Source organism: Felis catus, chromosome B3, assembly GCF_018350175.1.
Source record: "Felis catus isolate Fca126 chromosome B3, F.catus_Fca126_mat1.0, whole genome shotgun sequence".
Taxonomy (NCBI): Eukaryota; Metazoa; Chordata; class Mammalia; order Carnivora; family Felidae; genus Felis; species Felis catus.
The window spans coordinates 27,457,397-27,474,335 of NC_058373.1; the positions used below are offsets into that span (position 1 = coordinate 27,457,397).

Genomic DNA, 16,939 nt, shown 5'->3' on the forward strand with positions numbered 1-16,939 from the left:
GCAGACATCACACTGACTCTAAACCCACATATTTCAAGAATAACACCAAATGTAAGTGGACTAAATGCTCCAACCAAAAGACATAGGGTATCAGAATGTATAAAAAAACAAGATTCATCTATTTTCTTCCTACAAGAGACTCAATTTTAAACATGAGGACACCTTCAGATTGAAAGTGAGGGGATGGAGAACTATCTATGATGCTACTGGATGTCAAAAGAAAGCTGGAGTAGCCATACTTGAATCAGACAAACTAGACTTTAAATTAAAGGCTATAACAAGAGATGAAGAAGGATATTATATAAAATTAACAGGATCTACCCATCAGGAATAGCTAATATAAATGTCTATGCACTGAATACAGAAGCCCCCAAATATATAAAACAATTATTCACAAACATAAGCAACCTTATTGATAAGAATGTGGTAATTGCAGGGACTTTAATACTCCACTTACAACAATGGATAGATCATCGAGACACAGGATAATTCAAGAAACAAGGGGCCTGAATGATACATTGGATCAGATGGACTTGACAGATATATTTAGAACTCTGCATCCCAAAAGAACAGAATGTACTTTCTTCTCGAGTACACATGGAACATCCCCCAAGATAGATAACATACTGGGTCACGAAACATCCATTAATAGGTATAAAAGACTTGAGATCATACCATGCACATTTTCAGAACACAATGCTATGAAACGTGAAATCAACCACAGGAAAAAGTCTGGAAAATCTCCAAAAGCATGGAGGTTAAAGAACACCCTACTAAAGAATGAATGGGTCAACCAGGCAATTAGAGAAGAAATTTTAAAAATATATGGAAACAAATGAAAATGAAAATACAACAATCCAAACGCTTTGGGATCCAGCAAAGGCAGTACTGAGAGGAATCATACATTGCAATCCAGGCCTATCTCAAGAAATAAGAGAAATCCCAAATACAAAATGTTAACAGCACACACCTAAAGGAAATAGAAGCTGAAGAGCAAAGACACCCCAAACCCAGCAGAAGAAGAGAAAAAATAAAGATCAAAGCAGAAATAAACAATGTAGAATCTAAAAAAAACTGTAGAGCAGATCAATGAAACCAAGAGTTGTTTTTTTTTTTTTGAATAAACAAAATTGATAAACCTCTAGCCAGGCTTCTCACAAAGAAAAGGGAGAGGACCCAAATAGATAAAATCATGAATGAAAATGGAATTATTACAACCAATCCCTCAAAAATACAAGCAATTATCAGGGAATATAATGAGAAATCATATGCCAACACACTGGACAACCTGGAAGAAATGGACAAATTCCTAAACACCCACACACTTACAAAACTCAATCAGGAGGAAAGAGAAAGCTTCAACAAACCCATAACCAGCAGAGAAATTGAATCAGTTATCAAAAATCTCTCAACAAATAACAGTCCAGGACCAAATGGCTTCCCTGGGGAATTCTACCAGACATTTAAAGCAGAGTTAATACCTACCCGTCTCAAGCTATTCCAAAAAATAGAAAGGGAAGGAAAACTTCCAGACTCATTCTCTGAAGCCAGCGTTACTTTGATTCCTAAACCAGACAGAGACCCAGTAAAAGAAGACAACTACAGGCCAATATCCCTGATGAACATGGATGCAAAAATTCTCAACAAGATACGAGCAAATTGAAGTCAACAGCTTATAAAAAGAATTACTCACCATGATCAAGTGGGATTCATTCCTGGGATGCAGGGCTGGTTCAACATTCACAAATAAAATCAACGTGACAATTCACATTAATAAAAGAAAAGATAAGAACCATATGATCCTGTCAATCGATGCAGAAAAAGCATTTGACAAAATTCAGCATGCTTTCTTAATAAAAACCCTTGAGAAAGTCGGGATAGAAGGAACATACTTAAACATCATAAAAGCCATTTATGAAAAACCCACAGCTAACATCATCCTCAATGGGGAAAAACTGAGAGCTTTCCCCTTAAGATTAAGAACGTGACAGGGATGTCCACTCTCACCACTGTTGTTTAACATAGTGTTGGAAGTTCTACCATCAGCAATCAGACAACAAAAGGAAATCAAAGGCATCAAAATTCGCAATGATGAAGTCAAGCTTTCGCTTTTTGTAGATGACATGATATTATACATGGAAAACCAGACAGACTCCACCAAAAGTGTGCTAGAAGTGATACATGAATTCAGCAAAGTCGCAAGATACGAAATCAATGTACAGAAATCATTTGCATTCGTCTACACTAATAATGAAGCAACAGAAAGACAAATAAAGAAACTGATCCCATTCGCAATTGCACCAAGAAGCATAAAATACCTAGGAATAAACCTAACCAAAGATGTAAAAGATCTGTATGCTGAAAACTATAGAAGGCTTATGAAGGAAATTGAAGAAGCTACAAAGAAGTGGAAAAACATTCCGTGCTCATGGATTGGAAGAATAAATATTGCTAAAATGTCAATACTACCCAAAGCTATCTACACATTCAATGCAATCCCAATCCAAATTGCACCAGCATTCTTCTCAAAGCTAGAACAAGCAATCCTAAAATTTGTATGGAACTACCAAAGACCCCAAATAGCCAAAGTAATTTTGAAGAAGAAGACCAAAGCAGGAGGCATCACAATCCCAGACTGTAGCCTCTACTACAAAGCTGCAGTCATCAAGACAACATGGTATTGGCACAAAAACAGACACATAGACCAATGGAATACAACAAAAACCCCAGAATTAGACCCGCAAAAATATGGCCAACTAATCTTTGACAAAGCAAGAAAGAACACCCAATGGAAAAAAATCTCTTTAACAAAGGGTACTGGCAGAACTAGACAGCAACATGCAGAAGAATGAAACTAGACCACTTTCTTACACCATTCATAAAAATAAACTCAAAATGGGTAAAGGACCTTAATGTGAGACAGGAAACCATCAAAACACTAGAGGAGAAAGCAGGAAAAAAAAACCTCTCTGACCTCAGCAGTAGGAATTTCTTACTTGACACATCCCCAAAGGCAAGGGAATTAAAAGCAAAAATGAACTACTGGGACCTCATGAAGATAAAAAGCTTCTGCACAGCAAACGAAACAATCAACAAAACTAAAAGGCAACCAACGGAATGGGAAAAGATATTTGCAAATGACATATCAGACAAAGGGCTAGTATCCAAAATCTATAAAGAGCTCACCAAACTCCACACCCAAAAAACAAATAATCCAGTGAAGAAATGGGCAGAAAACATGAATAGACACTTCTTTAAAGAAGACACCCATATGGCCAACAGGCACATGAAAAGATGCTCAACGTCGCTCCTCATCGGGGAAATACAAATCAAAACCACAATGAGATATCATCTCGTGACAGTCAGAGTGGCCAAAATGAACAAATCAGGAGACTATAGATGCTGGCGAGGATGTGGAGAAATGGGAACCCTCTTGCACTGTTGGTGGGAATGCAAATTGGTGCAGCCACTCTGGGAAACAGTGTGGAGGTTCCTCAAAAATTACAAATAGACATACCCTATGGCCCAGCAATAGCACTGCTAGGAATTTACCCAAGGGATATAGGAGTGCTGATGCATAAGGACACTTGTACCCCAATGTCTATAGCAGCACTTTCAACAATAGCCAAATTACAGAAAGAGCCTAAATGTCTACCAACTGATGAATGGATAAAGAAATTGTGGTTTATATACACAATGGAATACTATTTGGCAATGAAAAAGAATGAAATCTGGCCTTTTGTAGCAACATGGATGGGACTGGAGAGTGTTATGCTAAGTGAAATAAGTCATACAGAGAACGACAAATACCATATGTTTTCACTCTTATGTGGATCCTGAGAAACTTACCAGAAGACCATGGGGGAGGGAAAGGGGTAAAAAAAAGAGGGAGGGAGCCAAACCATAAGAGACTCTTAAAAACTAAGAATAAACTGAGGGCTGATGGGGGGTGGGAGGGAGGGGAAATTGGCTGATGGGCATTGAAAAGAGCACCTGTTGGGATGAGCACTGGGTGTTATATGGAAACCAATTTGACTATAAATTTCATATTAAAAATAAATAAGTAAAAAATAAAACAGTGTAGTGAAGTTCAAGCTTCAGAGTTCTCTCAAAAACAATAAAGACATGATGGTAAGCAATTAAGAGGAGGCTGAAAACTCCATGAGAGTAACAAAACTAACTAGGCCACCTAGTTCACCAGAGGGAACTAGAGAAAGAGACAGTTAAGAAGAAGCCTGTTACAGTCAGAAAAAAACAAACAAGAAACACAAAAAAACATTCTCAAAACTACCTCTTCAAAGGGAAGTAAATGTAACTGGATTATTCTAACTCAGGAATTGTCAGGAATTCATGACACAGGAATTGTCAAAAATAATAGAGCAATTATTTGAGAATTAGTGAAGCCTAACAGCTATATGTGGTATCAACAAACGCCTTAACAAGATCAGGAAAACAGACAAAAAGAGACATATAAAAAGTAATGTAAAATTTAAAAATTATACATAAATACTAACTTCTCAATATTTACACTAAATATGAATGGAATAAACACATCAATTAAAAGGTGGATTTGGGCCAAATGAATTTTTATTAAAAATATGTTCCAACTATATGCTATATACAAGCAATTCAACTTAGATTCTAAGATCCAAATACAGTGAAATTAAAAGGATTGAAAAAGATATTCCATACAAACAATAATAAAAAATGCTGATATACTATGCTAATATCAGACAAAATTGACTTTAAGATAAAAATTGTTTCTAAATACAAGGAAGAATATTTATAGTGGCTTAATATAAACAGAATTAGCAACAACCTTCCAGGGAAATTAATTAGTATCCAGAGTTGCTAAAATGTATTATCTAAATTTCTCATTTTCCAACAACAAAGACAGGAAAGTATAATCCATACTTTATGGGGGAAAATAGTCAATACAAATTGTAAGAGGGGGCACAGGTGTTGGATTCAGAAAAGACTTTAAAACAAATTTGAAATATGTTCAGAGAGCTAAAGGAAATCATGTTTAAAATTATGACAATAATGCCTTAAGTAGAGAATCATAAAAAGATAAAAGTTATTTTTAAGAGAATACAATGGAAATTCTGGAATTGAAAATCATGAGTGAAATGAAAAATTGACCAGAGGACTCAACAAATTTGAGATGACATTAAAAGACTCAATGAATACTTAAATTTATCAATAGAAATTATTGCTTTATAGAACAGGAAAAAAAATAACGAGGAAATGTGAAAAAATGAAGAACTTTAGGATACCATTAAGCAAACAAACATGACTATTATAGGAGTCCCAGAAAGAGCAGAAAATAATACAACTTAAAGAGGAAAAAGGAGGAATAATAATGTAATTGAAGGAATAGTAGTCAAAACTATTCAAATAATCAAAATTGATTTTTTAAATAATCTACAGACCTGAAAAGCCAAAAAAAACAAAAAAACTCATAAGTACAATAAACACCAGGAGATCCACACCTAGATGCATCACATCAAACTACTGAAAGTCAAAGACAAAATCTCAAAAGCTTCAATAGAAATATGAATCAATATGTGTAGAAGAAAAACAGTATGATTGACAGCTGACTTCCCATAAGAATTAATGGAGACCAGAGGGCAGTAGGATGACAGACTTGAAGTGTTGAAAGAAAAAAAACAACTAGAAACCAAGAATCATATATTGATCCAGCAAAACCATTCTTTGAAAATGAAGGCAAAGTACAGGCATTCACATACAAAGATCAAGAGAATACACTGCCAGCTGACCTGCTTTACAAGATACATTAAAGGAATTTCTTTGGGCTGACACCAAAAGGCAACTTAAATCCATGCAAAGGAATAAAGAGCTATTGAAAAAGGTCTTTTATATATATATATATATATATATATATATATATATATATATATATATATATATATGACATATATATATATATGACTATGAATATATTTTTATTTTCTTCATTTTATTTAAAATGCATTGCATAAAATAATAATGATAAAACTATGTTAGGCATATAACATACTTATAAATATATGCAAGAATAAAAACATAAAGAAGGGAGGAGAAATTGGAGCCATATTAGAGAAAGATTTCTATATTTTACTAGAAGTAAGTTACTATTTATCCAAAGTAGACTGTAATAAATTAAGATCCATAGTTTAACTCCTACTGTAACCAATAAGAAAATAATTCAAGGGACACCTGGGTGGTTCAGTAGGTTAAACATCTTACTCTTGGTTTTGGTTCAGGTCATTATTTCACAGTTCATGAGTTCAAACCCCATGTTGGGCTCTGTGGTGACAGTGTGGAGTCTGCTTGGGATTCTCTCTCTCTCTCACTCTCTCTGCCCTTCCCTTACATCCTCTCTCAAAATAAATATAATCTTTAAAAAGAAAATTCAAAAATTCCGTGTAAAGAAAGAAACAAAGAAGAGAATTTAAACGGTACAGAAGAAAATATTTATTTACCGAAAGAAAGCAGCAAAGCAGAAGAGAGAATAAAAAATAAACATGACAGCAAAAACAAATAGCAAAATGGAAGACATAAACTCAAGTGTAAAATAATTTTATTACATGTGAATGGATTAAACATTTCCATCAAAAGAAAAATCATCAAACTTTATTTTCTTTAAGTGAAAGTCCATTTGAACAGTAAACAAAAGAGGGCTAAAGTGGCTATATCAATATCAGTCAAAACAGAATCTAGCACAAAAATATTACTAAACAAAATGAAGGACACATAATAATGACAAAACCTCAATTAGTTTGGATGATATAATTATAAAACATATGTGCCTAACAACAGATTTTCAAAATACAAAGCAAAATGAACACATTTGAAAGAAAAAGTACACAATTCAAAAATAGTGAAGACTTCCATATCTAATTCTCAAAAATTGACAGAACCACTACACAGAATATTTGTGATATGTAGACTTAAATTTGTTCACAAGGAAGACATAGCTGGCATTTATAGTACACTCCACCAAACAACAGGAAAGAACACAAACTTTTCAAGCACAAGTGGAATATTCTCCAGGAAAGACCAAATTTTATTGAGACCAAACAATAAAATTTTATTGAGACCAAACAATAAAATTAAGAGGACTGAAATGATGGAAAGCAAAACTTAATTAAATTAAAGATAAAAAACGAAGGAAGTATGGACAATCCTCAAATATTTGGAACTTAAAAAACATACTTCTAAATAATCTATGATTGAAAAAAGAAATTACAAGGAAAATTCGAAAATATTTTGCACTAAATGAAAATGAAATGAATACATGTAATTTAAGGAATTCAGAGGAGTGGTGCTTGGGAAAATGTATAGTTTTAAGACAGACTTCAAGTCAATAACCAAAGGTTCCTCCTTAAAAACGTAGGAGGGAAAAGAGAACACTAAGTCAAGAGCAAGTATAAGAAATAAAATAATGAAGGTTAGAAATCAATGAAATACAAAACAAAAACTATGGACTGATTCAATGAAGTTAAAATTTGTTCTTCTTTTAAAAAGATCAACAAAATTGTGCAAATTTACCTATATTGATCAAGAAAAAGAGAGAGATAAATCACCAAAATCAGAAATGAAAGCGGGTCATCACTAATGCCATTACAGAAACAAAAAGTATTATAAGGAAATATTATAAACTTATGCCAGAAATAAACAATTTAAATGAAATAGACAAATTTATAAAAGACAAAAATTACTAAAATTTATGAAAGAAGAAAGAGAACATCTGAATGACCAAAGAAACTGAATTAGTAAAACAAACACAAAAATTTCCCACAAATTAAATTCCAGACCCAGGTGGCTCACTGAAAACCTCAACTGAATATTAAAGCCAATCCTTTACAATTACAATCCTATTATTATTAGTATTATTATTATTAAAGACCAATATTTCTCATACAATCTGAACTCAACAATTTATTATACACCATGACCAAGTGAGATTTATTCTAGGAATTCAGAGTAGATTTAGCATCTGAAAATCCATTAATGTAGTATACCATATTAATAGATTCAAATTAATAGACCCAAGAATAAAAATCACATGGTCATCTCAGTAGATACAGAAAAACATTTTTCAAAATCCAATATATATTTCTGATAAAAATTCACAAGAAACTTGAGATATATTGGAACTTTCTCACCTGATAAAAAGATTCTATTAAAAAAAAACCTACAACAAACATTGCGCATAATAGTGAAAAACTGAATGTGTTTCCCCTAAGCTCAGGAACAAGGTATGGAGGTCAATGTTCACTATTTCTATTCAACTGAACTGGAAGTTCTAGCCAACAAGACAAGAGGGAAAAAAAGAGAAGAAAAAATTGGGGAAAGGAGGGAGGGAGAGAAAATGAGCTAGTTAGAGGCATTCAGATCAGAAATGGAAGAAATTTAAATGTCTTTATTCACAAATGACATGAAAGAAAATTCTAAGGAATCCAAAACTAACTATGAGACTAATAAATGAGCTCAGCAAGGTCACAGGATATATCAATATGAAAAATTAATTGTATTTCTATATAATGGTAATGTACATTCAGAATCAAACCATATTTGATGAAAGATTAATATACAGAATATACAAAGGACAATTATGACTCATGACAATGATGACTCAACAACAAAAAAATCCCAAGTGAAAAGAGTTGAATAGAAATCCATGAACATATACAAATGGCTAATAACATGATGTTGAATATCACAATGAGGTACCACTTCACACCTACTAGAATGTCTATAATCAAAAAAGAAAGGCAGGGGCTTCTGGGAAGATGGCGGCATAGAAGGACGCTGGGCTCACCGCGTGTCCTGCTGATCACTTAGATTCCACCCACACCTGCCTAAATAAGCCAGAAAATCGCCATAAGACTAGCAGAACAGATTCTCCGAGCCAAGCATAGACAAGAGGCCTACGGAAGAGGGTAGGAAGGGTGGAGAGGTGGTGTGCACTACACGGACTGGCGTGAGGGAGCCAGGGCAGAAGGGCAGCCCGCCAACAAAGCAGAGGCCCTGAGTCTGGCTTGCAAAAGCGGAGGGGCGAGATGGAGTGTGTTCTGACAGCAAGCGGGACTTAACATCTGGAAGGTTATAAGTTAACAGCTCTGCTCGGGGAACAGGAGGGCTGGAGGACAACAGGAGGGAGAGTTGTTGAGCCCCAGACAACAGAGCGCAGCTTGGCGGGGAACAAAGGTGCTCGCCAGCACCATCTCTCTTGCCCACCCCCCAGCCAAAATCCAAAAGGGAACCAGTTCCTGTCAGGGAACTTGCTTGTACCTTGCAAATACCCAACGCTGTGCTGCTGCGGATCCATCCCTCCAGCGGGTCTGACTCACTCCCGATGCTGTAGGGCCCCTCCCGAAGCAGATCTCCAAAGGAAAAGCGAGCTGAGTCTGCCCCTCCCACCCCTGTGCACCTTGCCAATCCACCCCAGCTAATACGCCAGAACCCCAGCACCACAAGCCTGGAAGTGTGAAAGTAGCCCAGAAGGGCCATGCCACCCCACAGTGAATCCCGCCCCTAGGAGAGGGGAAGAGAAGGTACACACCAGTCTGACTGTAGACCCAGCGGTGGGCTGGGGGCAGACATCAGGTCTCACTGCAGCCCTGCCCACCAAGGCAAGTTATTCAAGACAGCACAGGGGAAGTGCCCTGCAGTTCTGCACCACTCCAGGGACTATCCAAAATGATGAAACGGAAGAATTCCCTTCAAAAAAACCTCCAGGAAATAACAATAGCTAACGAACTGATCAAAAATATTTTAACAATATAACAGAGAGTGAATTTAGAATAATAGTAATAAAATTAATCACTGGGCTTGAAAACAGTATAAAGGACAGCAGAGAATCTCTTGCTACAGAGATCAAGGGACTAAGGAACAGCCAGGAGGAGCTAAAAAATGCTATTAATGAGCTGCAAAATAAAATGGAGACGACCACAGCTCGAATTGAAAAGGCAGAAGAGAAAATAGGTGAACTAGAAGATAAAATTATGGAAAGGAAGAAGCTGAGAAAAAGAGAGATAAAAAAATCCAGGAGTATGAGGGGAAAATTAGAGAACTAAGTGATGCACTAAAGAGAAATAATCTACGCATAATTGGTATTCCAGAGGAGGAAGAGAGAGGGAAAGGTGTTGAAGGTGTACTTGAAGAAATCATAGCTGAGAACTTCCCAGATCTGAGAAGGAAAAAGGAATTGAAATCCAAGAGGCACAGAGAAATCCCTTCAGACACAACTTGAATTGATCTTCTGCATGACATATAGTGAAACTGGCACAATACAAGGATAAAGAGAAAATTCTGAAAGCAGCTAGGGATAAACGTGCTCTAATATATAAAGGGAGACCCATAGGACTTGTGACGGATCTCTCTACTGAAACTTGGCAGGCCAAAAAGGAATGGCAGGAAATCTTCAATGTGATGAACAGAAAAAAATATGCAGCTGAGAATCCTTTATCCAGCAAGTCTGTCATTTAGAATAGAAGGAGAGATAAAGGTCTTCCCAAACAAACAAAACTGAAGGAATTCATCACCACTAAGCCAGCCCTACAAGAGATCCTAAGGGGGATCCGTGACACAAAGTACCAGAGACATCGCTACAAGCATGAAACCTATAGACATCACAATGACTCTAAACCCATATCTTTCTATAATAACACTGAAGGTAAATGGACTAAATGCTCCAACCAAAAGACATAGGGTATCAGAATGGATAAAAAAACAAGACCCATCTATTTGCCCTCTACAAGAGACTCATTTTAGACCTGAGGACACTTTCAGGTTGAAAGTGAGGGGATGCAGAACTATTTATCATGCTACTGGAAGCCAAAAGAAATCTGGAGTAGCCATACTTATATCAGACAAACTAGACTTTAAATTAAAGGCTGTAACAAGAGATAAAGAAGGGCATTATATAATAATTACAGGGTCTCTCCATCAAGAACTAACAATTATAAATGTCTATGCACCGAATACGGGAGCCCCCAAATATATAAAACAATTACTCACAAACATAAGCAACCTTATTGACAAGAATGTGGTAATTGCAGGGGACTTTAACACCCCACTTACAACAATGGATAGATCATCTAGACACATGGTCAATAAAGAAACAAGGGCCCTGAATGAGACATTGGATCAGATGGACTTGACAGATATATTTAGAACTCTGCATCCCAAAGCAACAGAATATATGTTCTTCTCGAGTGCAAATGGAACATTCTCCAAGATAGATCACATACTGACTGGGTCACAAAACAGCTCTTCATAAGTATAAAAGAATTGAGATCATACCATGCATACTTTCAGACACAATGCTATAAAGCTTGAAATCAACCACAGGAAAAAGTCTGGAAAACATCCAAAAGCATGGAGGTTAAAGAACACCCTACTAATGAATGAACGAATGAATCAACCAGGCAATTAGAGAAGAAATTAAAACATATGGAAACAAATGAAAATGAAAATACAACAATCAAGATGCTTTGGGATGCAGCAAAGGCAGTACTGAGAGGAAAATACATTGCAATCCAGCCTATCTCAAGAAACAAGAAAAATCTCAAATACATAATGTTAACAGCACACCTAAAGGAAATAGAAGCAGAGCAGCAAAGACACCCTAAACCCAGCAGAATAAGAGAAATAATAAAGATCAGAGCAGAAATAAACAATACAGAATCTAAAAAAACTGTAGAGCAGATCAATGAAACCAAGAGTTGTTTTTTAGAAAAAATAAACAAAATTGATAAACCTCTAGCCAGGCTTCTCACAAAGAAAAGGGAGAGGACCCAAATAGATAAAATCATGAATGAAAATGGAATTATTACAAACAATCCCTCAAAAATACAACAGTTATAGGGAATATATGAAAAAATATATGCCAACACACTGGACAACCTGGAAGAAATGGACAAATTCCTAAACACCCACACACTTCCAAAACTCAATCAGGAGGAAATAGAAAGCTTGAACAGACCCATAACCAGTGAAGAAATTGCAACAGTTATCAAAAATCTCCCAACAAATAAGAGTCCAGGACCAAATGGCTTCCCTGGGGAATTCTACCAGACATTGAAAGCAGAGATGACACCTATCCTTCTCAAGCTATTCCAAAAAATAGAAAGGGAAGGAAAACTTCCAGACTCATTCTATGAAGCCAGCATTACTCTGATTCCTAAACCAGACAGAGACCCAGTAAAAAAAGAGAACAACAGGCCAATATCCCTGATGAATATGGATGCAAAAATTCTCAATAAGATACTAGCAAATTGAATTCAACAGCTTATAAAAAGAATTACTCACCATGATCAAGTGGGATTCATTCCTGGGATGCAGGGCTGGTTCAACGTTTGCAAATCAATCAACGTGATAGATCACATTAATAAAAGAAAAGATAAGAACCATATAATCCTGTCAATTGATGCAGAAAAAGTATTTGACAAATTTAGCATCCTTTCTTAATAAAAACCCTTGATAAAGTTGGGATAGAAGGAACATACTTAAACATCATAAAAGCCATTTATGAAAAGCCCACAGCTAATATCATCCTCAATGGGGAAAAACTGACAGCTTTCCCCCTGAGATCAGGAACACGACAGGGATGCCCACTCTCACCGCTGTTGTTTAACATAGTGTTGGAAGTTCTAGCATCAGCAATCAGACAACAAAAGGAAATCAAAGGCATCAAAACTGGCAAAGATGAAGTCAAGCTTTCACTTTTTGCAGATGACATGATATTATACATGGAAAACTGGACAGACTCCACCAAAAGTGTGCTAGAAGTGATACATGAATTCAGCAAAGTCGCAAGATACGAAATCAATGTACAGAAATCATTTGCATTCGTCTACACTAATAATGAAGCAACAGAAAGACAAATAAAGAAACTGATCCCATTTACAATTGCACCAAGAATCATAAAATAACTCGGAATAAACCTAACCAAAGATGTAAAAGATCTGTATGCTGAAAACTATAGAAAGCTTATGAAGGAAATTGAAGAAGACATAAAGAAATGAAAAAACATCCCATGCTAATGGATTGGAAGAATAAATATTGTTAAGATGTCAATACTACCCAAAGCTATCTACACATACAATGCAATCCCAATCAAAATTGCACCAGCATTCTTCTTGAAGCTAGAACAAGCAATCCTAAAATTCATATGGAACCACAAAAGGCCCCTAATAGCCAAAGTAATTTTGAAGAAGACCAAAGCAGGAAGCATCACAATCCTAGACTGTAGCCTCTACTACAAAGCTGCAGTCATCAAGACAATGTGGTATTGGCACAAAAACAGACACATAGACCAATGGAATGTAATAGAACCCCCAGAATTGGACCCACAAAAGTATGGCCAACTAATCTTTGACGAAGCAGTAAAGAATATCCAATGGAAAAAAGACAGCCTCTTTAACAAATGGTGCTGGGAGAACTGGACAGCAACATGCAGAAGAATGAAACTAGACCACTTTCTTACACCATTCACAAAAATAAACTCAAAATGGGTAAAGGACCTTAATGTGAGACAGGAAACCATCAAAACACTAGAGGAGAAAGCAGGAAAAGACCTCTCTGACCTCAGCCACAGCGAATTTCTTTCTTGAAACATTCCCAAAGGCAAGGGAATTAAAAGCAAAAATGAACTACTGGGACCTCATGAAGATAAAAAAGCTTCTGCACAGCAAACGAAACAATCAACAAAACTAAAAGGCAACCAATGGAATGGGAAAAGATATTTACAAATGACATATCGGACAAAGGGCTAGTATCCAAAATCTATAAAGAGCTCACCAAACTCCACACCCAAAAAACAAATAACCCAGTGAAGAAATGGGCAGAAAACATGAATAGACACTTCTCTAAAGAAGACATCCGGATGGCCAACAGGCACATGAAAAGATGCTCAACGTCGCTCCTCATCGGGGAAATACAAATCAAAACCACACTCAGATATCACCTCACGCCAGTCAGAGTGGCCAAAATGAACAAATCAGGAGACTATAGATGCTGGAGAGGATGTGGAGAAACGGGAACCCTCTTGCACTGTTGGTGAGAATGGAAACTGGTGCAGCCACTCTGGAAAACAGTGTGGAGGTTCCTCAAAAAATTAAAAATAGACCTACCCTATGACCCAGCAATAGCACTGCTAGGAATTTACCCAAGGGATACAGGAATACTGATGCATAGGGGCACTTGTACCCCAATGTTTATAGCAGCACTCTCAACAATAGCCAAATTGTGGAAAAAAACTAAATGTCCATCAACTGATGAATGGATAAAGAAATTGTGGTTTATATACACAATGGAGTACTACGTGGCACTGAGAAAGAATGAAATATGGCCCTTTGTAGCAATGTGGATGGAACTGGAGAGTGTGATGCTAAGTGAAATAATTCATACAGAGAAAGACAGATACCATATGTTTTCACTCTTATGTGGATCCTGAGAAACTTAACAGAAACCCATGGGGTAGGGGAAGGAAAAAAAATGAGGATAGAGTGGGACAGAGCCAAAGCATAAGAGACTCTTAAAAACTGAGAACAAACTGAGGGTTGATGGGGTGGTGGGAGAGAAGGAAGGGTAGGTGATGGGCATTGAAGAGGGCATCTTTTGGGATGAACACTGGGTGTTGTATGTAAACCAATTTGACAATAAATTTCATATATTTAAAAAAAAAAAGAAAGGCAAAGTGTGATAGTGAGATTGTAGAGAAACTGGAATACTATTACACTGCCAATGAGAATGTAAAATGGTACCGTCACTGTGAAAAGCATTTTTACAGTTTCTTAAGAAGCTAAACTTATGATAAAACCTAGCATATATCTCAAAGACATGAAAATATATTCCACATGAAGTTTACACACAAATTTACACAAATGTTTATGATGGTAATATTCATAATGTTCAAAATTGGAAAGAATACAAATATTCATCAAATGGTATCCACAAAGTAGAATGCTATTCAGCAATAAAACAAATGAGCTAAAATACATACAAAGACATGGATGAACAAACATTATTATCATTATTCTAATTAAAGAAAGCAGACAGAAAAAAACTATGATTTTTCCTTTATATGATTCTTTTGGATGAAATGTATAGGAAAGGCAAATCAATAGACAGAAAAAAATAGTGATTGCCTAAATCTGGAGTCAAGATTAATTCTAATTAATCGTAAATGGACATGTGGGATCTTTTTTGGATGATGGAAATGTTCTAAACTTATTAAAAATCATTAAATTGTAAACTTACCATGTGACTATTGTGATATGTAAATTATACCCCAATAAAGTTGTTTTTAAAATTCCATTGTTTACTACATCAACAAAGTGAAGTATAAAATATGGAAAAATATGCCCAAAACCCAGATGAGATAGCAATTTATACCTGGAGTAAACATGTAATTGAGGCAGAGACTTTCAAAGTCCAATCATGAAAACAGTAACCAGAATTCTCCCCGCCATATTCTATGTGTTCAGTGTGGAAAGAACACCCTGAAAAAAAAAGCTGAATGTTTTGAGTGTGAAACTGAGGATTTAGAATATAATTCACAACCCCCCACAGACTTGGAGGGACTGAGTCACTTGATTACACCTACACAACCCATTAGGAGCAAAGATGTAGATTACAAAACTTCAAAGGCCCTGTCTTAAAGACAAATGGTGGGGGGAGTATCAAAGTTTTATTACACAGAATAATTAAAACCAAATGGGTCTACCATCAGTAAGTTAATTAATGTGAGATATTTGGTGTGCTTGAGATTTAGGGAGTAGTATTTTTCTATTTCAGCAAACCTTGTATTTGAGGAGGACACAAGTTCATAAATCAAGTCTCAAGATTGAATAATAATGTGAATAATTTTTTGAATACATTTCATAACAACTATTACCAAAATAATATTCACTCTTTTTATGTAGTCTTTTCCATGATAACATAGAATATTTAGTTAAACATTACACAAAATGAAATAGATCATCAAGATAATATCACCCTGACAATTTTCTGTAACAAGTCACTCAGCTGTAAACACAACTTAGAGCAAATTCTACTATAAACTTTAGAGCAAGTTTATAAATCACAAAGATAATTTTTAAAAACAACAACCAAATAAACAATTTACCAGAAAATATTTAGGTGGCTGAAATAAAACCTGGTTTAACTTAAAATAGTCTATTTATAACTTCCATCATTTCCCCCATGTTAAATAAGTGGAAAGACTATAGACTTAGGCTTTTTTCATTCGCACAATAAAGTATGAAACATAAAAGTCAGAAAAGGATTACTTTGCAAGAATTCTAAAGCCTTACCTCCATTAGAACAAAAAGTGCTGCAAAGAACAGAAGAGTTGCCCATTCCACTCGGTGTAGAATTATCTCAAAATCATGGATATCAGCTAAAATTAGCAACCAGATGGCACCCATAATAGCAATCCACCCTGGAAAACAAATAAGTGGACATATTGACATAGATGTAATTCAAATGCTAACACACTAAGATTTTATCTTCTGATCATTTTCTTTAATGAAGAAAATTTATATCTGCAAACTAAACATATTTAAAATGTACAATTTAGGGACGCCTGGGTGGCTCAGTCGGTTAGTCGTCCGACTTCGGCTCAGGTCACAATCTCGCGGTCCGTGAGTTCGAGCCCTGCGTCAGGCTCTGGGCTGATGGCTCAGAGCCTGGAGCCTGCTTCTGATTCTGTGTCTTCCTCTCTCTCTGCCCCTCCCCCATTCATGCTCTGTCTCTCTCTGTCCCAAAAATAAATAAACGTTAAAAAAATTTAAAAAAAATAAATAAAATGTACAATTTATATTTTGGCTAATATATGTACCCATAAAACCAATAATCAAGATAATGAACATATTCACTATCCCTAGCATTTTACTAATGTCCACGTTCTTGTATCCCCTCTATC

The 16,939-nt window shown here is 35.8% G+C and overlaps 1 protein-coding gene across 2 annotated transcripts in view; it reads right to left on the reverse strand.

Annotated features, from left to right (window-relative positions):
* OCA2 (OCA2 melanosomal transmembrane protein) overlaps positions 1 to 16,939 on the reverse strand; it is a 495,166-nt gene that overhangs the window by 218,576 nt on the left and 259,651 nt on the right. For both annotated transcript variants that reach the window (XM_003986906.5, XM_045058957.1), the window contains exon 19: positions 16,329 to 16,456. In XM_003986906.5, coding sequence (XP_003986955.3) covers positions 16,329 to 16,456 — 128 coding nt within the window. The remainder of the gene's footprint in view (positions 1 to 16,328; positions 16,457 to 16,939) is intronic.